This window comes from Spea bombifrons, chromosome 2, assembly GCF_027358695.1.
Source record: "Spea bombifrons isolate aSpeBom1 chromosome 2, aSpeBom1.2.pri, whole genome shotgun sequence".
Taxonomy (NCBI): domain Eukaryota; kingdom Metazoa; phylum Chordata; class Amphibia; order Anura; family Pelobatidae; genus Spea; species Spea bombifrons.
The window spans coordinates 139642051-139667131 of record NC_071088.1 but is presented as its reverse complement, the minus strand read 5'-3'; the positions used below and the strand labels follow the sequence as shown (position 1 = coordinate 139667131).

At 43.9% G+C, this 25081-nt stretch overlaps 1 protein-coding gene across 1 annotated transcript; it reads left to right on the top strand.

Moving 5' to 3' along the window:
* Nucleotides 1-1801: 1801 nt before the first annotated feature.
* Nucleotides 1802-22132, top strand: MOGAT2 (monoacylglycerol O-acyltransferase 2). Its single transcript, XM_053456722.1, has 6 exons — nucleotides 1802-1976; nucleotides 5602-5780; nucleotides 17159-17363; nucleotides 18783-18957; nucleotides 19539-19738; nucleotides 21790-22132. The coding sequence occupies exons 1-6, from the start codon at nucleotides 1883-1885 to the stop codon at nucleotides 21942-21944; spliced, it is 1008 nt and encodes a 335-aa protein (XP_053312697.1). The 5' UTR covers nucleotides 1802-1882; the 3' UTR covers nucleotides 21945-22132.
* The last annotated feature ends 2949 nt before the right edge of the window (nucleotides 22133-25081 follow it).

The following is a 25081-nucleotide window of genomic DNA, read 5'->3' as shown; positions in this document are numbered from 1 at the left end:
AGAAGCCAATAGAGTTCGGTGTCCGACCTTTCGCTGCTTTCTCCGTCTCCTCTTTATTTGCCTCTCTCATTACACACTGACTGATCCGTTACAGCTCCTTCTTCTGCATGTTTTTAAATAGTTTTGCATTTTTTGTGAGCCGCAGAGAATCGTCCTTTTCTTTTTTTAAAAAAAAATTTAAATAACCCCCCCGCCCCCGCTGAACGCCGAGTGTCAACGGATAAAAAGTGGCTCAAAGTTTTGAAAGTGCTGTTATCACCACGGCAACTTCCCCTCCTCCTACTCTCATTGGTCCATTCGTCTCCGGTGATACGCCGCGTTACCGTGGCCACCTGGAGCACTTCTGCAGCCCATGGGGGAAAACCCCCCCTCCCCCCTGGATGGATTGGAAGAAGCGGATGAATGGAGAAGAAGGAAGAATGAAGAAGCGGAGAACACGGTGCAGAGCTGTGGAGACGCGGAGAGACGAGTAGAAGATATCGAGTAAAATAAAGGTGCCGTTCCACCTCTATAGTATCATACCGTATCATACCGCCCAACAGGCCAATGTTTTATAGGGCGGTCCTGTTCTTTGGCAACCTGCCAACTGTCTCGCTTTTGTGGGCAGGGGGGGATCGTGGGTCAGGTGGGGATATACCCTGACCAGTCCATGGAGCTGTAAGAATGAACAGACCTCCACCGCAGCTCCGGAACTGGTCCAACCCCCCACCTCCTGCCCCGCACCCCCAACACGCGCGTCCCCATTTGGACACCTGGAATGTTGGGTGGTATGTAAATGCCATGAATGAATCCTTTGTATGCTCCTTCTACGGGGTCAACACTTATTTTCTGTGAATCTGCGTGGGACAGCGGCATGCGTTGATTTTAGGCATCGCTATATTATGGGGCCACTAGGCGGAGTCCTATAGGCCAAAAGTCCCGCCTCCCATTCACAAGCCCGCAACTAGTGTTTGTGATGTCACTCCACCGGGTCACATGTCTCTCATCCTTACCAAAGGGCTGCCTGAACCAATCAAGAACAGCCAGCAACTTAACAACAGGGGAGGAATAATTATACAGATCATTAAACAAAAGTGAATAATGATACCCGTCCCACTGGAGTCCGCGTCTGGCGGGTTTTATTTCATACACGGCGTTCTTTTAATCCGTAATCACTTTATTCTTTCTTTACTCTAAGCCTGCGAGCCGAGCCGTCTTCCCCGAATGCCGTCTAACGTAGGGACTGTAAGAGGCGCCGCGGGAATTACTGGCGCTATATAAATGATAATAATGATTTCATGTATAAATGAAGCTATAGAATGCAGTGGTTGGATGAGATTTAATGCTGTTTGTTCTACCGTAATAGATGGAGAAAGGATCCGGATCCCCGGCGTGCGCGGCGCGCGCTGCTCCGGCCGCCAGGCTAAAAATAGGCGACTATTTTTACATTTCAAGGTCCCTGTGACGTCCGCTGCGCGGCGCCTGAAACGGGGAGACGATCTGCAGAATCCGGAGCGCGGCGGGGAACCGGCGATGCATTGTGCATGAGGGTACATAGTGGGAGCATGGAAAGGATCAAGACATGGTGTAAATGCTTCCTAAAATCCTTGTTACTCCTCGTGCACAAAAAGCCCATCGGCAGCGGCCCGGAACGCTGAAACGGGGCAACATTACCGGCTTAAAGGCCGCAGATAAGGAAAATGTCCTCCCCGCGGGGTGTGAAGCTTATCTCACGCTGATAAAGCCACACAAAGCACCAATAAGTAACCTTTTTTTTTGCTTTGCGCTGAAACGTTGTAACACGTCACGTAACGACAGGGAGACTTTGGACCTGCGAGTCCCAGCCGCCGTGTCCTCCGCGCGCTGCACAGACCTCCCGAGGCCGCCGCCGCCGCCGCTGAGCATGAAGATCGACTTCGCCCCTCGCTCGCTCCCCTTGGAGAGGAGGCTGCAGACCGCCGCGGTCCTCCAGTGGGTCTTCTCGTTCCTCGCGCTGGGTAAGGACGCAGACTTCACGCTGCGCGATATAATATGCTTATTATTACACATTGATAATGCTAAGTATAAGCATTCGCCAAATGATGGCGATCAATCAGGAACAGCATCACACGCGGCATTCTTTCCTCAAAATCATTGTTTTTGCCCTAAAAACAGCCCAGTTGTTTGAATGACTCAATGAGGAGGAGAGGATCACGGACGGGTTCCAGGCCTATAGACGGTCTATATATATAATATATAAAATAGAATATATATATATAAATAAAAAGGAAAGCATTGAACACTCACAGAAATCATAAATAAAGTAAGAAAAAAATACCCCAAAAAATTCAAAGAAATAGAAAAATAAGCAGATTTTTTGGGCGGATTTTTTTTTATCATTATTATTATTATTATTATTATAATTTTATTTATGATTTCTGTAAGTATTTGCTCTCTTTTGGACTTTTACATATTACTTTTGGAATAAATATTGTATTTTATTTAAAGGACTTGTTAGTTTTTTTTGTTTGCTTTATACGCTTTCCTGTTGGGATTAGCTTTGGAGATTTATTATTTATTATTTATTTATTTTTACATTATTATTATTTTTTTTATAGGCTACTAGAGCTATATGAGAGGCTCTCTTTTTTCTGACAAATAATTAGCAGGCCCCGTAACTTTTTGATGCATGCGTCGTTGCGTGATGAAACTGGCGTGCATGCGCATATGCGACTCCTAAACTGTTCTAGATTGGGGAGGAAAAAAGTATTTTTTTTACTCTCGAAACCGCGATCCTAAGTGAAGTTCTGGCTAAATATCATCCCCGTTACATTGTAACCGGCCCTTCTCTCTCTACCTCTTGGGGGGTGACCTGCCCCCCCCCCCGACCGACCCCCCCCCCATCATTGATAAGTGAAGCCGACAGACCTGATCTCTGGCTAGGACTTTAAATTATGAATGAACGCCAATAACCTGCGGCTCCGTTTGCCCCGATGACCGGAGATAGGCTGCTAGGAATCCCGGATCGTTGCTGCCCCCGATTGCATAATAGCGGAGATAAGAGAAACGCGTCGGCCGGGATGTGAGACCGGTCTGGACCTCAAAGGTTCAAACCGGTTTAGAGGATCTCCGGAGGACCTCGCCTAACGTTTTGTGCCCCATATTGGAGACGCCATCTCAAGAAGGACATAGAGCAGGGGCGTCCAACCTGCGGCCCTCCGGCTGCTGCAGGACTACATCTCCCATCCTCCTCAGCCAGGCCCTTAGCTCAAAGAGCATTGTGGGAGATGTAGTCCTGCAGCAGCTGGAGGGCCGCAGGTTGGACGCCCCTGACATAGAGGTATCCTAAGAGACCGTTAAGAAGGTCAACTAAATTGGAACAGGATTTAGAGGGTTAAATTAGACATTTAAATCCAGTGCTGAAATTGAGGAATGAGGAGGAATGTCAGGTGAAGAGGCCATGGACTACAATGAGGCTACGATGCGATGTTAAAAAGCCCCCCCCCTCTGAAATAGTAGTGGATAAGTGGAACAGCCTTCCAGCATTTCAGTGAGGGGACAATTACTAAGTAAAGTGTCAGGCTTTACAGCAGCTGGTAGAACGGGGAGAGTAGATTGGCCGAATGCTTTCTAAACGTGGACTTTGACAGCAGATAAGAGCCGTTCATTCCGTCTCCTCTGGCCATTTTCCCAAACCTTTCTCGGTCCTTGGCCGTGTCTCGTTCATCCGCATCGTCTGAACCCCGGACCCTTTCAGTTCAGGCCCCGGCCATTTGTTCTGCCATTTATCTGTTTGTAATTGGCTGAATTCAACAGCGGTGCTACTGAGCATGTGCAGGAAGTGTACCTAGGAATGCTTCCTGCTTTCAGCAGAGGCAGCCGGGGGCGGAGTTACAGGACACAGCAGTCTTATTTTCTAAGTTCATTATCTACAGAATGCCTGCACCTATTTGCATGCAGTGAAATGCATGGGGGTGCGTGCAAAACGAGCTCCGCCGCGCATGAAAACAGGTCTGTCACTTTAATCATTTCTATCTTCATATCCTCGGTGCTGTCTCAACTAATTCTATAATTATCTCTATCTGCTGAAATAGCATAAATACTAATGAATCTCAATCCAAAAAATGCAGAATGAGGGTCTGGGAGCCCCCGAGAGAACCGGCCCTCAGGACGATGTCGAATGTCACCGGCTAGACATATTGTCACACATTTCTGACTCTCTCTCACACACACATCTCTCTCTCTCATATATCTCTCTCTCTCATATATCTCTCTCTCTCATATATCTCTCTCTCTCATATATCTCTCTCTCTCATATATCTCTCTCTCTCACACATCTCTCTCTCTCACACACATCTCTCTCTCATATATCTCTCTCTCTCATATATCTCTCTCTCTCACACATCTCTCTCTCTCATATATCTCTCTCTCTCATATATCTCTCTCTCTCATATATCTCTCTCTCTCACACACATCTCTCTCTCTCATATATCTCTCTCTCTCATATATCTCTCTCTCTCACACATCTCTCTCTCTCACACATCTCTCTCTCTCATATATCTCTCTCTCTCACACACATCTCTCTCTCTCATATATCTCTCTCATACAGAAAAGAAAGCACTCTCTTAAAAGCATACTGCGGCTAAAGTGCCCAACATGTAAACAAAGCAAAAATTCCTAGCACACCCAGCAAAAACTGTTTAAATTCTGACACAATATCCGGCCATTTATTGCCCACCCCGCCACTACGCCAAAGTACCCCAATTTTCATTTCTAATTCTTATGTATTTTTTTGTGCAGATTTGCAGGTTTTGATCAAACCTTAGGGTTAAGCGCCCCACTTACCACACAAATGCTTCGTTAATGGAGTGAAGACTTTCAGTTGGATGAGAGTCTCTTTTGGGTTAAAGTCCCGCTGATTCAGCTCCTTGGAGCCATGACGAAATTAGACCGGACTCGCCAAACTTGGGGTACTCCGACGTAGTGACAGGCGAGGCGATAGACGGCCGTATAGTGTGACGGGAACCCCAATATTTACTGCCGCAGACAGGTGTTTTAAACCCTGCTTTCTGGGGGTGCGCCCATCTCCTGCTTTGTTGTATATATATATATATGTATACGGTGTATGTGCATGCGCTGTCACCTAGACTGCCTTCAGTTCCACCCCAGAATACAATATATCACCTGCAATGAGATATATATATATATATATAGCTGTGCAGCCGCGTATGTACAGTCATCACAGATGCAGAGCTAAATATCATTTTGGAGTCTATTCACTAAAAATGAAGTCACTTGCGTTATGGTTTCTTATCTCTTTTATCTCGACTGACTAAACTCGACGCACTCACACTCACACTCACAAAACAACCCGCAGTTCCGTTAATATGTGAGTTGCTTCCCGCTTTCAGGTTTGCGCGTTTCAGGTGAGGGTATGCAAGAATAAAAAAAAAAACAGGACTTTTATTTCACCCATTCCATGTTTTTTTAATAATTTCGGTGAGTTTCAGTCTATATTACGCTCTTTCCGTGTTACTGCCCAACCAATGATGTTGCTGGCTGATAATAGTGGGAGTAGGAGTATTTTAAGTCATGGGTCCCGAGTTTCCGCCGTAACGTTCCTTCTCTCCGCTTCTCTGACAGCCCAGACCTGCATCATCATCTTCATCGCTCTCCTCTTCACCCGATTCTGGATTATCAGTGTCTTGTACGGAGTCTACTGGTTTTATGATTGGGACACCCCCAGCCAAGGCGGGAGAAGAAGCCACTTCCTCAGGAGCAGCGTGGTCTGGAGATACATGAGAGATTATTTCCCAATCACAGTAAGCAAAGTCGTTTTCTGTACTTTAACTCAGGTGTAGGTTATGAATGAAATGATATCTGTGAGACGCTGGAATGTAAGTGGTGGGGGTCCGCAGCATCCATTCACACGCATTAGCGTGAGCCAATTCTATTTTCATTCAGCTGGACCCGTCTCCTTTCGTGTGATATTTAATAGGACTTACAAAGAACAAGAGAAACTTTACTTAAAGCAACAAAAATGGTTCCTTACAGTAAGAGCAGTAAAGATGTGGAATTCACTACCTGCAGAGGCTGCGCTATGAGAGCCCAATGATGCCTTCGACTAGAGTGCCAGCCAGCTACGCATGTACAAGCAGGGCAAACTGCTGCAGAGCCAATCAAGAGAGTGTAGTGACGGCGATCAGATCATTCCTGACCAATAGGAGTGATCGGATCGTTATGATTTGATGACCCCCCTCCACCTCCCATAACTGACAACTATCATAGAGAGAGAAAGCGAGAGGAAGGTCCTTCAAATCATACAGGTAACAACCCCACCCCACACACACACACACACCCCACCCACCCCACACACACATTGTACATAAAAATAAATATTTTATTATTGTTTTTTACATTACACTTTTTTAGTTTTTATTATCTGATCGCTGATATTATCGATCGGTCTCACTTTTAACATTTCTGAACCCAACAAATTGTTATCCGATCGGTGATTTGTGTCTCATTAAAGTCATCGTTCATTGATTACCCGCTCAGTAAACTAAAATACAATCCGGTGCCACACAGATCTCTGAACTAGCCGGCCCACCAGGGAGACCACCTGCGGCGTGAGAGGGCAACGGCGGCAGAGGAGAGGCTTTATCCGCTAAACACAGCCAGAAGAACAATAATAATTTATAAAGATCATTTATTCAGCAAAGAATCCGACCCCCCCCCCATTGATCTGTGACCCGCATTAATTGCTGACTCGTCTGTATTTTATTATCTTATTCCCCCAAGAAAAGGCCATTTTATCGTTTTATGAGCGCTTGGCCGGAGTCTCCGGGTATTACACATCGTAAATCACGCACCGAGTTCTAGAAGCTTTCAATTTAAACCCTCATTTAAGCGTATTTGTCGCTTCCCAAATTGTGCTACAGTTCGCTAAAAAAAAAAAAAGCACAATGGTGTTTACAAACAAATGAATATGTATACAAGTTAACTTCCTGTTTCCAAGCTCTCTGTGATTATTCCTCCCCATCAAGACATCTGCTCCCTGTTACAAACTATATGCTGATTTTGGTTGATCTGGTACGTGACATTTTTGAAATATATTCTTAATTATTTTTTTAATTATATAGATGTAGACAGTAATATTGTTTCAGGTATAAACGCTACCAAGGTTTTTTCTTTCAATTCCTAATTATTCCAACTTTTACAAAGAGATATTATTTACGCCCCTTTTCAGTAAAAACTAACTCAAAATCCATTTTCTTTTGATCCATACCTGTTGATCTATACCTTCCATACATTTTTCCTTGTATATTGTATGGATTATTTGGGATAACACCGAGTCCATCGTTAAAAAACATATAAAGTTCATTTTTCTGTAGAAGAGATCGAAAACTGTCAGCTTTTGGCCCTCGAGGGTCGCATTCCTTATATTTAAACATTAAGGGGCAAAAAACCCCCCACAAGACAGAAATAATTAAATAATTCAACCAACGCCTGCGGTCTGGGCCAATCTGTCTCCTTCTTCAGGATGGGACAGGTGCTACAGGGCCACCTAGTGGTAGGCGGTGGTGACGTCATTCATGTTTTTATGACCTTTATGAACTCAAATCTCCGAGCTGCCTGGATGGCAAACCTGGGAGATCTCTAAATGAGCTGAACCTGAGACTCCTGAAATATTAACCCTTTAATCGTGAAGATTCTATATAGTCACTCGCCAAGTGTGTTACCCAAATCTGCTATTGATATAATTTATGAACCAGATTCTTAGTACCAGATCAATAGTTCATTTTAATTTGTTCTTTGGGATAAAGTATATATATATTTCCATTTTATATTATAATTTACAGTATATATATATATATATATAGTTTATTCAACGTCATACTGTACATGTCACAAACATGCTATTTATTTACAACCGCTATATCGCGTCTGTCTGCCGTCAGGCAGCACTACCAGGCATGTTTGCACGCACACGTGTGTTTGATTTGCACGTGTGTTTGATTTGCACTAGTATTTTAGGCATGCATGCGCAAGCTTTCAATCCCTTCTCATAGTCGCCAAAAGTCCCCAAGTTGTTGTGACAGTCTTGGAAGCTGGGCTCTCCCAGAGAGTGTCATCATAGGAGATGTCGTCCAGAACCGAGAACTGCGCATGATGGAAAAAAGAGAGCGACTGGGGCTTTCTACGGCTGAAATGGAGCATTGGAGTAATCCTTCTATATACTGGATACGGTAGCCTTGTCATTGTGGGAAAGTAAGGCACGACCATCGTGTATGTTTAGGAAACTGGTGGTGACAAAAAAAGAGATGGGGGTCGAGAGAGAGAGAATAATGACAGATGAATAGAGAGAAGTGAGAGAGAATGAGGAAAACAGAGAGAAAGGGAGAGAGAAACGGGGGGAGAGAAACAGGGGGGAGAGAAACAGGGGGGAGAGAAACAGGGGGGAGAGAAACAGGGGGGAGAGAAGTGGGGAGAACGTTTTTTTGATGGGCACATAAATGAGTAGCTAATGATAGCCATTATACTTCAAGATTAAGGCCAATTCTGCCTGGTTATACCAAGGGGGGGGGCTAGTGACTCCAAATGTGTATATAATTTCTTGTAGAATCACAAATGGATCATTGTTCTTTTAAATAGGAAAAAATTTCCCCTTTGAGCTTAATCAGTCCTTGGTATCTTCTTATATTCAGGAGCCCTGGGTCTATCCCATGTGTATTTAAATTCCCTCACAGGATTAGCCTTTACCACTTCTGGGAGGCTGATCCACTTATCTACCACCCTCTCAGTAAAGTAAATATTTCCAATTTAACAGAAAGATGATGATGCTGTAGTACAGAATATGACCACAAGGTGGCGCCAAACACCGGGGATAATCACTTCCATTTTATTTGCCGGTGAGCGATTGATCATTTCTAACATCCAAGTATGTTTTGTTTGTTTAGCTTTCTTTATTATACGGAGAAGACATGGCTTACAAGAAAATAGCAAGGTATCATAAAGGCGTACCACCAACAATGTGAGCAGGGTCACGCACAGACAACCCACACATCCAACATTCTTCACATTAGGGCGATCACAAAAGACAGAAAACAAATAAAAATAAACTACAGGCGGTACAAACATATCAGCAACGGTGGGACAGAGATGACCGGAAATACTTTAAAACCCCGATGTGGGGTGAATGCCCCTCAGAACCTGAAGACAAGACCACACTGCTGCATGTCAAAGTATGTTTTATACATTTATCGCTTTACCCCGGGGGTAAATATTAGAGTAGGCCGGGTATTAAACTTCCATTTGTGATAACAGATGAACAGAGTAGCTATTAATGTGCAAAGCTGGAGCGTAGTAACATTGTTTCCTAATTATTTAAAGGGACCGGAAACGGCCCCTGACAGCCCTTATAAAGAGGAATTAATACTAAAGTCCCCGCCGAGTCCCCACCAGCAGCACCATACATCCTTGGTGTGCGGCCTAGCATTGTACGCTAGCACACATACACGGGTTATGGCACCGGGGTTCAGGGTGGACTCAGTTGCTGGATTTAGGAAGACTGTCAATTTTTTTAATGTAAAACAATACTAAATAAACACCTAAAGTAAAGGTGTGTTCGGGTGGCCCCTGGAGTAAAGGTGTGTTCGGGTGGCCCCTGGAGTAAAGGTGTGTTCAGGTGGCCTCTGGAGTAAAGGTGTGTTCAGGTAGTTCCTGGAGTAAAGGTGTGTTCGGGTGGCCCTTGGAGTAAAGGTGTGTTCGGGTGGCCCCTGGAGTAAAGGTGTGTTCGGGTGGCCCCTGGAGTAAAGGTGTGTTCGGGTGGCCCCTGGAGTAAAGGTGTGTTCAGGTGGCCCCTGGAGTAAAGGTGTGTTCAGGTAGTTCCTGGAGTAAAGGTGTGTTCGGGTAGTTCCTGGAGTAAAGGTGTGTTCGGGTGGCCCTTGGAGTAAAGGTGTGTTGGGGTGGCCCCTGGAGTAAAGGTGTGTTCGGGTGGCCCTTGGAGTAAAGGTGTGTTCGGGTGGCCCCTGGAGTAAAGGTGTGTTCAGGTAGTTCCTGGAGTAAAGGTGTGTTCGGGTGGCCCTTGGAGTAAAGGTGTGTTCGGGTGGCCCCTGGAGTAAAGGTGTGTTCGGGTGGCCCTTGGAGTAAAGGTGTGTTCGGGTGGCCCCTGGAGTAAAGGTGTGTTCGGGTGGCCCCTGGAGTAAAGGTGTGTTCGGGTGGCCCTTGGAGTAAAGGTGTGTTCGGGTGGCCCCTGGAGTAAAGGTGTGTTCGGGTGGCCCCTGGAGTTAAGGTGTGTTCGGGTGGCCCCTGGAGTAAAGGTGTGTTCGGGTAGTTCCTGGAGTAAAGGTGTGTTCGGGTGGCCCCTGGAGTAAAGGTGTGTTCGGGTGGCCCCTGGAGTAAAGGTGTGTTCGGGTGGCCCCTGGAGTAAAGGTGTGTTCGGGTAGTTCCTGGAGTAAAGGTGTGTTCGGGTAGTTCCTGGAGTAAAGGTGTGTTCGGGTGGCCCCTGGAGTAAAGGTGTGTTGGGGTGGCCCCTGGAGTAAAGGTGTGTTCGGGTGGCCCCTGGAGTAAAGGTATGTTCGGGTAGTTCCTGGAGTAAAGGTGTGTTCGGGTGGCCCCTGGAGTAAAGGTGTGTTCGGGTGGCCCCTGGAGTAAAGGTGTGTTCGGGTAGTTCCTGGAGTAAAGGTGTGTTCGGGTGGCCCCTGGAGTAAAGGTGTGTTCGGGTGGCCCCTGGAGTAAAGGTGTGTTCGGGTGAATCAAGGCCCATAACAGAAAAAGTGTGTAAAGTCTATCAAAATACATACATATACGCACGCACATTCACACTTGCCCTTACACACAAACATACTGGCTCACACTTGCCCTTGCAGCCACACACTAACTTGCCATAACACACACTTTCACAAATGTTTTCTTTAGTTTTTGGTTTTTTAATGCTGACACACACTTATACTTACACACTTATACTAACACACTTATACTTACACGCTTATACTTACACACTTATACTTACACGCTTATACTTACACGCTTATACTTACACACTTATACTCACACACTTATACTTACACACTTATACTCACACACTTATACTCACACACTTATACTTACACACTTATACTCACACACTTATACTTACACACTTATACTTACACACTTATACTTACACACTAATACTTACACACTTATATTCACACACTTATACTTACACACTTATACTCACACACTTATACTTACACACTTATACTTACACACTTATACTCACACACTTATACTCACACATTTATACTTACACACACACACAGACTGACAAATACATATTCCTGCTAATACTGACACTCATAATAACACACGCACAGTCACGCTCACACTTACTCTAACACATACACACACAGTCACGCTAACACACGCACATTAGCTTTTACATACGTGTATGCATGCGGACTCACTCCCTCTCCAAGTTCCTTATCAACTCTCTCATTCTCTGCCTCTCTCCCTGCTTGTTTGCAGGCTTAATAAAACGTAATACAGAGATCTGTGGAATGCTCGCGTTTTGGGTTAATAACCACATTTCCAGAACAGGAAGCAAATATTTGGCTTTTTTTTTGTTGATCTGCTGAGAATCTGTTTACGTCTTTGGCAGACGAATACAAGCCAAGCGTCCCTAAAATCATTTGCTAAGCTTTCTTTATCTTCAATTGGTTTGTCAAGTATCCTGATTCTGTTTACATCGAATTATTTACTTTTCTTTTTATACTAAAAGCTCTTTTTCTTATTTCATCTTCCAGCGCCATATGTGGGTGCGACACCTTCCTGGCACTGAAAAGGTTAACTCAAGCAAATTCTGCTTTGATAAAAAAAGATGAAAGAAGTTTCTTTAAAATGTTTTTTTTAAGCAAAATCGGGGGAGAAGTTCTAACTTGATGGAATAATATTTTGATAGCACACAGTAGTGTATTTTGGTTGGGGATCCCATAGGCCTGACCCAGGGAAGGGTCCCAGTGGCCACCCGGCTCTCAACTCCATGCCCTGTCCATTTAGTTAAGTGCCGGGATATGATGTCATATTCCAGCGTTCTCAACGGTGATCTTAGGGTTATTAGCTTCTAGCTGCAGTATTTCTTTCAGTGCCCCCACTACCAACACCCATACTAACACGCAAGCTCACGCTAACACCTACATGGATACACACTCTAACACCATACACATACATACATATACATTCTAATAGCATACACTTACACATATATACAGTACATACACACACACACTATAACACCATACACTTACACACACACACACTATAACACCATGCACTTACACATATATAAAGTACATACACACACACACTATAACACCATGCACTTACACATATATAAAGTACATACACACACACACTATAACACCATGCACTTACACATATAAACAGTACATACACACACTAAAACAGTGTGCATCCAGTCTAACACCATACACCTACACATACCTACAAACTCTTACTTTGTCTCACCCTCCCCTTATCCATGTTGCTCATGCAGTTCTCCCTCCATGCCCTTCCCACCCTGCCTCTTACTCTTTCAGAGGTGTGGCGCCTTCCTACCACAGGGTCCTCTAACGCATGGTTACTGGGCAAAAATCAGGACTCTGCCACAAAAACTGAGACTGTTTGGAGGTATGTAAATGAGTCAGTTATGAAGCAGATCTCTGATTTCCCCACCTGACCCATTTAATAATTGGTGCATCGGGGGGGGGCATGACCCCCCCCCCTACAGAGTGACCCCAACCCAACCTGTCGGCAGAGACAAGAAAAACCATACCTAAAAAAAACTTTCCGGGATGGGCTACCCAGCACTCCTCCTCTACTTGGGAAGGGGCTTTGGGTTGGGATGGGCCTAGATGCCTGTGGGGTGGGGAAAACAGCACACGAGGGCAAGGCTGGTTACACACAGGGGTTACCTAACAAAAACTTTAATGGAAAGGAACTGGGTGGGAGAAGAAAGTGAGCTGGGGGTCTGCCCAGCATGAGCAGAGAGTTGGTATGACCACTCGTCGCTCTCCTGACCGGGCAAAGAGGAAACAGGAAACGATCCCGGAGACTCGGGGAAGGAGCTCTTTACCCGGAGACTCTGGGTCCAACTCGAGCGTTCCGAGTCCTGCCGATAACGCGGCAGCTTCATTCCCAAACAGGGTGTTTCTAAACGTCGTGTCTCTGTTGGGCGGGCCGGGGGTGCGGGGCAGAGGTACGTAACTTGTTTTGGTTCTACGGATTTTAGAAATACGAGGTATTATCAGCGGAACGCGGCTCCGCTACAACGATCACCTTGGACCAAGCGGGGAGTAAAACATTAAACAGAGCCGAGAGCCCAATGGTAAAGCGCGCCCAAGAAAAACATGTTTATTTCCACGTTTTCTGGTTAAACAGAGTTCATGGTCACGCGTGTAGTAACTGAAGGGCCAATCATTAACCAATAAGAAGAGGATATTAATTCAATAAAACAGTGACCATGAGCATTAAATGTAAGCAAGCGGACGGACGGCGCGCTCCCCGATCTCCCTCCATCCCAAGCTGTGCATCGTTTATCGAGAACATACGGTTCCGAGCTATCTTCTAGATAACGTTTATTGCCCCCGCTGCACGATTCCGCGGGAGCTCCTCAAAATTCACGTTGAAGCCATAATAAATATTTACCTCCTTAAGTATTTATGGCTCGGACGTGGGATCATTCAAAAAGTTACAGGAACATCAATGTGAGAAAATAGAGATAAATATTCAGCATTGCGAAATGCGTTATCAAAATTGTGCCCCTTAAGGACAATGGGCCGTCCTTAAACCCATTGAAAACAATGCATTTTGAGCCCGTACATGTACGGCTTCGTCATTAAGGGGTTAACTTTTTGACTTCTAGTGAAGCACCTCAACAAACATAATCAAAAGCGCAGTTCTTCATGGCGGGGCGTTTAAAGACCCTTTCATGTTATTGCCGTATTAATGCCAATTTCCATAATCAAAGTGCACTAACTAATTACTTACATTAAAGGGCCCCTTTACTATAAAATAATGCGTATTAGAGGGTGGTCTAAGTCACTTCATCTGGATTCTTTAAACCTGGAAAGTAGAATGAATTATCTTAGGGAGAAGCTGCAGCTCCAGAGTTGCAGTGGAATGCCTGCTCCGTGGTTCAACATTTCTCTCCATTGATTGGCTGCTTTTGCAAAGCAGACCACATAGAAATTTAAAGGGACCGTTTAGCTATCATGTGATATATGATTTAAAGGGACCACTCAGTTATCATATGATATGTAATTTAAAGGGGACACTCAGTTATCATATGATATGTAATTTAAAGGGGACACTCAGTTATCATATGATATGTAATTTAAAGGGGACACTCAGCTATCATATGATATGTGATTTAAAGGGGACACTCAGCTATCATATGATATGTGATTTAAAGGGGACACTCAGTTATCATATGATATGTAATTTAAAGGGGACACTTAGCTATCATATGATATGTGATTTAAAGGGGACACTCAGCTATCATATGATATGTGATTTAAAGGGGACACTCAGTTATCATATGATATGTAATTTAAAGGGGACACTCAGTTATCATATGATATGTAATTTAAAGGGGACACTCAGTTATCATATGATATGTAATTTAAAGGGGATACTCAGTTATCATATGATATGTAATTTAAAGGGGGCACTCAGTTATCATATGATATGTAATTTAAAGGGACCATTCAGTTATCATATGATATGTAATTTAAAGGGGATACTCAGTTATCATATGATATGTAATTTAAAGGGGGCACTCAGTTATCATATGATATGTAATTTAAAGGGGACACTCAGTTATCATATGATATGTAATTTAAAGGGACCGCTCTGTTTTTATGTTATTGTTATACACTTTTGTGTTCACGTCATTGTTATTTCACCCCCCGGGTTCGTTTCATCCTGAGCCCGGTACTTTGGCAGCGTTAATCAGTCATTGAACTTTATGAGCAAAGTAAACAGCCTCGGGGGCATTTAAGGCTTTTGAACAAATTTAGGTAACAATTAATTTCGCAGAGGGTGGGTGTCCTGGTTTTACCCAAATCCAGGGAAATCTTTTATACGGTAGATCGGCAATAAAAACTCTCTCTGCTCATCTCCAGCGGGAGTCATTTTCTTTTATTTACATGAAATTGTTGCAGCGAGAGGGAGATTTACCCGATTTACGTTCTATTACGTGATTTACATCATATAAACCACATAAATATAATAGAATAATAAAACAATATAATAATAATAATTATAATAATAATAATAATAAACCAGGGATTTTTTTTGTTAAATTTTATATTTTTTTTGTCTGGATACAGTAAGTTTTTTTTTAATGATAATTTTTTTGGAGGCTTCTGCAAACTGTAAATGAACCCAGACCGCGTTCCCGTTGTTTTGAATGTGTCACGTATTAGAGCGCGATGGCGTAAGACGGCGACCTGTTTATTTATATTCATAGTTTGACTTTAACTCGACAGAGCAGCGTAGAGCGCGTCGGTCATCAGAAATCCGTGCTGCTCGATTACCAGGAATCCGTCAGGACTCCAAATAATACCGGCAGAGACACAATTCCACCTTAAACAGAGAGCGGGGGGGGGGTAACAGAGAGGAGCCGTAAAGCTACGGAATCCGTAACCTGTAGTGGGGCTGGCAGCAGGTAGAATGCAAAGTGGGTTAAATTTTAGCAAAAAAAAAGGGTATTCAGGGGTACAAGGGAAAATTTAAAGCCCATGGATGCAGGGCTTATGCTCACTACCTAGGGGGTTATGAAGGATCCGTTCCCCTTTGTTTCCTTCACCTGAATCAAAGCAGTTAGGGATGTTTTGGATCCATTGAACGTCATCAACATACAGCACGTCTTTTTCTAGCTTTCTAACCATACATTGTTACGATTCAGTGTGATAGGAGGATCACAGAAAAAATCGTTTTCAAAAATATTGTGCTCTTTTTCACCCCAGTAGTAGTTTTTTACCCCATAATAGAAAGTTTTCAGGCAGCTGCATATCAGCCGTTTGTATGATTCTCACTCTGTTATCTGATCCCCGATCTACTAACCCCCCCGACTCCATATCATACTGCCTGTGGGGGACAATAGAATGGCTCAGTCTTAATCACCCAGCTGACTCTCCGACTAATGAAAGTCTATGGAGGGACGGACTTCATTAGCATTGCCATAAAGCATCAGCTCAGTGTGGTGTTCCCAGAAAACAGGCGGGTGGCGAGATTTATTTTGAGATCATTTTGTTTTGAAATGGAAAAATAAAGAATTAAAGACTAAAAAGCACTTTTTGGGTGAATCAGAGGAATATCGCATTTTGATTTTTTTCTAATAAGCAAAAAACATAAATATTTGTCTCTGACTTGTATTTGTTTTTAACCAACCATATCTGTTAAATTGCCGTAATCTCCCGCAGATTAGCGCAGATCAATAAACCTGTATGGCTATCGCGTTACTTTATCGATGTGACGAGCGTGAAATAACGTGATACGGGGGAGGGGGGGCTGCCACGAAACCGACCTTTGTCAGCGCTGATTAACGCATTCCTGGGCGGGATGATCTCCGGCGACAAAAACAAGTGACGGGAAAAAAATGCTTGTTTTTTTTCCGCATTTTTCATTTTGTTGTATACATTTTTCTATGTTTTAAGTGGTTAAAGGGAATATCGCAGCAAATTCTTTTATTCCTAGCATCAAATTCAAAATATTTTATTTCATAAATATTGCTTTTTTATTGTTTTACCCCAGTTGTAGTTTTTTGCCCCAAAATATAATGTTTTTAGGCAGCTGCATATCAGCCGTTTGTATGATTCTCGCTCTGTTATCTGACCCCCGATCTACTAAACCCCCCGACTCCTTATCATACTGCCTGTGGGGGGACAATAGAATGGCTCAGTCTTAATCACCCAGCCGGACTCTCTGACTAATGAAAGTCTATGGAGGAACGGACTTCATTAGCATCGCCATAAAGCAGCAGCTCAAACAGGGAAGGTCACCCAAAATTGAATTCACCCATATCAATTCCCTCACTTTTTAAGCCTTTGCCACTGGGAGGCTGTTCCCTTTATCTACCACCCTCTCAGTGAATTATTATACTTATTATGATATCGTATTGTTCAGTCTTTTTGTTGTGTTTTCTGTATTGCAGCTGGTGAAAACCGCCGACTTGGACCCGCAGCAGAACTATATATTTGGCTCGCACCCCCACGGGGTTCTGATAGCCGGGGGATTCACCAATTTTTGCACAGAGGCGACGGGATTTCATGAACTTTTCCCCGGAATCACTCCGTATCTCCTGATGCTTCCGCTCTGGTTCCGAGCTCCGTTTTTCAGGGATTATATTATGAGCGGGGGTAAGAACTTTCGAAATAAAAAGTAATCACAACAAGCTTAGTGTGACATCAGCGGAGAACCGAACCCAGGGCATGCGCAGCCCAAAGCACCAGAAATACATACATTCTGGGTAATTCCTGTGATGGGAAGACGCGGCTCAACACATTTTGTTTGTCCAGCGATTAGCAAAAATTCCATTTCTATAACCAGGAGATCCAACTTAACGCATTCTGGGTTTTTAGTCAATAAGCTGTAAGCAAATTCACAAAAAAAACGAAATGTTACCAAAAGAATCTAAATGCAGAAATAAATATTTTCACGACTAACGCGCATCTTCCCATATTGGCCCTTTACGCAGCTGCCCTTCATTGGCTGAGGCCAGTGGAGCCCCCTGACGGCGACCAATAGAGTCGCTCTTACGGACCTTTAACTCCTGACGCCGAAGCCGTTGGTCTCCCCAGGCCAAGTTGCTCCGAGCTGTACCTTTACCCTGCACTTTGCCAGGCGGACTTTTATGCCAACCTTTTATGTTTGTTTGTTTTTAGTAACACATTAGGGGAAGATACATTCTTTACTCTGAGTGTTCTGACTCATTCTTACATGGATTCTTTTGCACAATACAATGGAATGGTAGTGGAACAATCTCCCAGCAGAAGCGGTAGAGGGTAATACAGTGAGGGGATTAAACATGCATGGGATAGACATACGGCTCCTGAATCTAAGACGAGACCAACGACTGATTAAGGTTTGAGTCTTTACAGCAGGAGAAACGGGCAGACTAGACGGGGGCCGAATAGGGCCAATCCGCCGACAGGGTCTGAGTTTCTATGTAACGCTATTTGATCTGCCACACCTGCTTTTTATCCAGCGACCCCCGGGGTGCAGCCGTGGGAAGGTGAGGAGCACTTCAGCTTAAGTTTGGTTTGGTATTGACTTCACACTGAGCCTGCGGTAAACTCTTGAGTTCTGCCTCGGTGGCGTCTTTTAGAAAAGTCTCCACTCAACTCAACGGGGCGCCGGGACAGAGCGAGCCTACAAACATCACCTAATGACGTGGCTCGGTTACTAACATTTCCCAACCGTCATAATAACCAAAAATCACCTACAGCTCTCAATCCTACACAGTAAAACAAAATTTCCCGGCCGATTGGCCCCTATCCGGCCCCCGTTTCTCCTGCTGTAAAGACTCAAACCTTAACCAGTCGTTGGTCTCGTCTTAGATTCAGGAGCCGTATGTCTATGCCATGCATGTTTAATCCCCTCACTGTATTACCCTGCCACCTCTGCTGGGAGGCTGTTCCACTTATCTACCACTTCTGCTGGGACACTGTATTAAAACGTTATTTTTTTTTTTAAAGTTAAATTGATGCAGAATATTTGTATTTTTTAATGTATTATTTTTATTTATTTTATATATATTTGAATATTTGTCTTTTTAGGTCTCATTCCATCAGATCGAGAAAGCGCGGCTTATTTACTACAGAATAAACAGAAGGGAAATGCCGTTATAATCGCGGTGGGCGGGGCTCCAGAATCATTGGATGCCCGACCCGGAGCTTACACTCTACTGCTGAAAAACAGAAAGGGATTTGTCAAACTCGCGATACAACACGGGTAATGCTTTATGCTTCAATAAGGACCTGTTTATTCCTCCCCAACAAGTTATCCCTCCCCTATCGTTAAGTTGCTGAATGTTGTTAATTGGTTCCGGCAGCCTTTGTAAGGGCGGGGTTAAGATTCTTTCTACACCAAGTGGGGATACCTGGAGATCTCCTTCTTCAAGGGGAGTGGCTATATAAAGGGGTGTGGCTAGTTTATATAGTGATAGGGCCCTTGAAGGGGCCCTTAGTGGATGGGGAGTGGAGGGAGAGGGAGTTTGGCGAAACACTGGAGACCCTGGAGAGCAAGGTTTACCAGGAGACTCCGGGTCAAACCTGGAGAGTCCCCAGTATACCAACAACGCAGGATGCGGACAACCTGATTGGATACATCATAATGATGTCATAGCTCAATAGATTAATCCCCCAATCCGCTGTTCGCTTTTCCTCCAAACTAAAGCCCACCCTGAATCCTCTACGGGGGTCGCTTCTCCCAAACTCACCCCTGAAAAGATAGCCACGCCCACCGTTCCTTTCTAAACGAATGAATAATAATAATTCGTTCGCTTCTTTTGTTCTTTTCTCTCGTGTTTTTAGTGCGTCTCTCGTCCCCGTTTTTTCTTTTGGGGAAAACGAACTCTTCGACCAGGTGGACAACCCGAAGGGCTCGTGGCTCCGATTCATACAGGAGAAGCTCCAGAAAGCCATGGGGGTGGCGCTGCCGCTGTTCCACGCTCGCGGGGTCTTTCAGTACAGCTTCGGTCTCTTACCCTACAGAAAGCCCATATGGACCGTAGGTGAGTCGGAGCGACTCCAGGGATTTCCAACGAGGGACTGAAGTATTTGGAAAGGACAAAAGTATCTATGAAATGAATGCATTTCTATCGAATCTCAAGGTTCTAAGATTGGAACGCGGAACAGCCAATGGAAGCTGAGCGGGGCACACGTTCCAGCTTCAGTTTGGCCTTCTGTAGCTCCAGTAATTCTTCCTTTCCGATATTAAAATATCTGATTATTCTATAAAATTAGCGCCTATTTTTCTGGAAAACCCAAGAAATTATAAAAGTGAAGATATTTAAAAAAAAAAAAAAAAAAAGTCAGGGTTTTAAATGTATATACATCTCATATATATATATATCACTTTCAGTATCAAGGGGATCTGGACACATTTTATGGCCACGTTAGCTTAATTGAACCTGATATTACAGATATGCAAATGGTGCATTTTTTGGGTGCCTGTGCATGCGCGGAGCTATATATATATATATATTTATATATATATGATTACAAGATACTGTTTAGCTTATTTACTGTAACTCTAGTATAAAACAGTATACATGAACAAATCAACCAGAACATGACTGGAGAGGGGGGCTTTTATTTTAGGGGGTGTCGTTAGGGGCACAAATTTCCCAATACTTTTTATATTACTTTGTGCCATTTTTATAGCTATTTGTGTAACTGAGGGGGGCATTTATTAGAAGAATAATGGGGTTTATTTACCCCGTTTAATGTATAAAGCCGTTTCCTGCTGTTTCTATACACATTATCGGGGCTTTTAGGGCTGTAGAACCCTGCGATCCCCTCATACCCAGCAAACATTCTCACCTCCTAGAAAAGAGGGGCATCAGGGGAGGGGAGAGGGGCATCAGGGGGGGAGAGAGGGACATCAGAAGAGGAGGGAGAGGCATTAAGGGAGGAGAGAAGGAGATCAGGGAAGAAAAGAGGTATCTCAGAGGAGGAGAGGTGGGTGTCAAGGGAGGAAAAAGAGGCACAGAGGAGGGTAGAGGGGCATTGGGGAGGAAAAAGGGGCACCGGGGAGGAAACAGAGGGTATCAAGGCATGAAGGAGGGGACAGAGGAGAAAATGGGATTTGTGGAGCAAAGAGGGACTGGTAAAACTAAACAAGGACAGCTGGGAGGTGTATTTAGTAGATTAATGAGGACACACGTAGGAGATATGCTTGCATCTGCAGAATGTCCTATCGAGGGACCTGGGAGCCTGGATTTACTGAGTGTTAGTAAACATACTATCACAATTCTAGAAAAAATGTCATTTAATGAGTCTGTCCGTTACTTAAGGCATCCGCAATTAGTTGCCGAGAGAGCGCAAGAGAGCACCGCGTGGGTCATTAGCGACACCATTAGTGAGGAACACGGCAGTCCTTCCCAACACGCCTAACACGCGGTTACTCCCGGGGACTTGGCTTTAGATGGATGGATAAACCATTGGCCGTGTGATCGGCGCTAATCGCGCTCTTCATCGTACGCGGCGTATTCAGCAGATCGTGTCTCTTCGCCTTTATTAATAGTATCAGCAAACTGTCCAGATGGGACGTCATTGGCTGACTTACCTAGAAAAGGGTGAAATATTAATAGAAAAAAAAAAAATCTCAGCGGAACTCTGAACATCATTTTTATTTTTTTTTTTTGCTTTATTATTAAAAAATTAAACATTCTCAATAATAGATTAAAAAATATAAATAAAATAATCACTAGCCTTTACAGATACATCGATCTTTTTTTTTTTTATTAGTATTTTGGAAATGTAAGTATTATTTTAAAAAAAAATACTTAAAAAAAATAATAATTTTAAGTATTATTTTAGAATTAATAACTTAAATAATAATAATAATAAATAAATAATTAATAGTTATGGGTTTAAAAAAAAAAAATACACATTTTCCTAAAAAAAAATTTAAAAATGTTTTATTAGAAAAAAGTTAGAAAAAGAGTAAAAAAAATACAGTAAAGATTGTCCATGTCCTGCCATGCCACGGTCTCTTCCTGGATATATAACGTTATATTATAAGATACGGTAAATAAGATTCTTTTGCTGTCCGTTCCAGTTGGAAAGCCCATTAAAGTCGTCGAAAATTCCAACCCGTCGGCTGAAGAGATTGATCGGATGCACCAGACGTACATGGAGGAGCTCTGCAAACTGTTCGAAGAGCACAAAACCAAATACAACGTCCCGGCCGACAAGCACCTGACCTTTATCTGAAGGACCCGCGCTCGGAATAAGGACTTTGAATATCACACGGACCCCCGGCTTATCAGATCTCATATTGCTGGCATACAACAAATCTAGAACGTGATTCTGATGTAATTGTTATTGTTTACACCATTCAGACATTCCAATAAATACAGGTTTTTTTGTTTTTTTTTTATCTTAGAATTGAATATATAATTTATAAAATGTAAAAAAAAATTGCATGTTATTTCTAAAAAAAATATGAATAAACAAAATATAACTCAATGGAATCGCAGCTTTCTATTCTGGGGTATATTTACTAAATAGCAAGTTGCGGAAGAATTACGATACGCGATGCCACGCTATGCACTTCCCAAATCTTCATTTTACAGACTAAATAAACCCATTTGTCTGTCTTTACAGATTAAAATAAAATATATTCCCGTATATGGATTAGAAGACAGCCTAATGTGCATACGATGGAAGCCGCCATCTAAACTGCCGGTTCTTAGGATCGCCTATTGTTATGTCGCTGATTGGTTTTGTAAGATTTTTTGCCCCTTTGGGACACAGATCCCCTTTAAGCCTTCATTGCAAGAGGGACAAAGGTGGATTGGGTGCGAGTCCACCCTGCGTTCCAGGCTCCTGTCTGATTTATTCTGGTTTTGTGGCCATTTCCACTTGGAGCCTCTAGTGGCCGCTCTCACGGCTTTGGGAACTCTTGCTCTGATGGTGTCAGCTGGGCCTCGTTAACTGCAATCCTGCCAAGCGCCCTGCCTGAGGGCCATCCTCACAAGCGATCTGTCCAAGGGCCATCCTCACAAGCGATCTGTCCAAGGGCCATCCTCACAAGCGATCTGTCCAAGGGTCATCCTCACAAGCGATCTGTCCAAGGGCCATCCTCACAAGCGATCTGTCCAAGGGCCATCCTCACAAGCGATCTGTCCAAAGGCCATCCTCACAAGCGATCTGTCCAAGGGCCATCCTCACAAGCGATCTGTCCAAAGGCCATCCTCACAAGCGATCTGTCCAAGGGCCATCCTCACAAGCGATCTGTCCAAGGGTCATCCTCACAAGCGATCTGTCCAAGGGTCATCCTCACAAGCGATCTGTCCAAGGGTCATCCTCACAAGCGATCTGTCCAAGGGCCATCCAAACAAGCGATATCTGTCCAAGGGCCATCCTGCTAAGCGCCTCGTCCTGAGGACTACCCAGCTTCTGCCCTGTCCATGAGCATTCAGTCTGTGAGCCTGGCTCAGTCGCGGTCCTTTCTCGGTGCTCGGTCCTTTCTGTCCTCAAATGAAAGAGAAATCCGTCCAATTATTTGCTGTTAATAAAACTTTTTCTCTCAAATACAGTCTTCTTTCTCCATAAAATCAACGTTTCCATTTCCTGACCTTTTAGTTCGGACAAAATTCAGAGCTGTGTCTGTGGCTCTGTTCTGTAGAGCGAGGACAACGAGAAGCTGGCCATTCGCCCAACATCGATTCATACGCATCCGATCTGCATACGCTGATCCGGCACCGGGTGGACATGGTACGTGAGCATAAAAGCATGAATGTAGTAGCGTCCAGTTTCGGTACCTCTTTACAAATAAAACAAGAGACACTTCTTTATTTTAAAAGCTTTATTAATGTCAGATATGGAATTATTTGTCCGCGGTGCGGACTTGAAATAACTTCAGCACCGCGACACTCAACCTTTATTAACATGTTACAAAGTGTCAAATATTATTACCACAACCAATTTGACACACTATATATAAATAACATAACCAATTGTAACCATTTTAATAACCACTTAATAACCAAATTAATAACCACATCAGTAACCTGCTGGTATGGGCGTGTCCACCTGTATCCCTGCTGAAACTGCCGGCGTCCCCCAGCGCGGCAGTCACATGACCTTACGATTCACAGAGGCGCATGCCCCTGGAGTGTTCTGCACTTACACCTCTGTGCACCACAAGTAACCATACCTAGATGGTTAACTCCTGCACCGTACCAGCTTAAAACCAGAGTACCCGGCAGAATGCCAAAACAGGGGAGGGATGGGTGGGAAAATTTTCTTTAAAATGGTTGCCCCTATAGGCCACGACCCTTCCTTATATACCCCCCAAGGGAGGGTAATTACCCCCTCCCTTCTGGCCCCTGCACGTGCCACTAGCTTAACACCTTCAGTGCCAAAATTTCCCTTAGTCATGCCTTAACCCCTTCAACAGGCCTGACCATGGGTACCTTGTCCGCACTAAATTCATGTGGCCCCTCCGTCCAATTTCTTTTCCCTCCGGGGCTGTTCTTAAGGTGCTGTCTGTCGGCTGTGCTTATGTCATTAGGCAGCTGCCGGCCTTAAAGTGCCAGAGAGTGCCCCACTTTCTTCCCCCGATGCCCCACTTTCTTCCCCGATGCCCTTTTTGTAGGCGTTCACAATGTTTGCAGGGTATCACCGGGTTCTACAGTCATAAAACAACCAATTTCACAACTTTTTAAGAAATCTGTACTAAATGTAACTGCACGCGGCCTTCTGGATTCTAAGAAGTTCTGGAAAGTAAGCTCCAGCCCCCCCAGACCATCCAAACGTCGCCCGACATGGTAACTTTGTAACTTTTCGCTGTTTCCAGAAGCCAATATTTTCTTCTGCACGCGATAGGAACTGAACATTAATCCTTAAACAAAACCTTTTTATGTTCCATGGTAATTAAGCCTATTTATTTCTCCCGTTCTGCACCTTGGTTTTTTTTGGGCCGGATTCCTTCAGAATTCAGCATTTCTGGAATGTGGTTATTAAACCGAAACACAGAAGGAGTAGCGGCTTCTTTACTAAGTATTCTGATTTTTCTAAACCGTACTTCCCAACTGTCCTTTTTCAAAGAGAACAGTGCTGCCAACTGTCTTGCTTTTGCAGGCACTGGTGATCATGGTCGAAGAGGTTCACAATATGACATCATATCCAGGCTCTGTTTAATACATCATTGGGTGGATAGTTCTGGCCCAGACTCTCTTCTATCCATGCCCCCAAACGACAGGGTCCAGCTTCGAGGATTGAAATGTTGGAGGGTTTGCTAAATCTATATTGTTCAACACGATAGGCCTTCTAAGAACCTCAACAACTGTCTAGTTTGTCCAGTCCCTCTCTCTCCTCTCCTGATGCCCCTTTCTCCTCTCCTG

Bases quoted from the DNA above. Each gene is read 5' to 3' on its own strand.
- MOGAT2 (XM_053456722.1), top strand. From the start codon at position 1,883: ATGAAGATCGACTTCGCCCCTCGCTCGCTCCCCTTGGAGAGGAGGCTG. The intron at 1,977-5,601 runs GTAAGGACGCAG...CTTCTCTGACAG, and splicing joins CTTCTCGTTCCTCGCGCTGG to CCCAGACCTGCATCATCATC. The intron at 5,781-17,158 runs GTAAGCAAAGTC...TCTGTATTGCAG, and splicing joins GAGATTATTTCCCAATCACA to CTGGTGAAAACCGCCGACTT.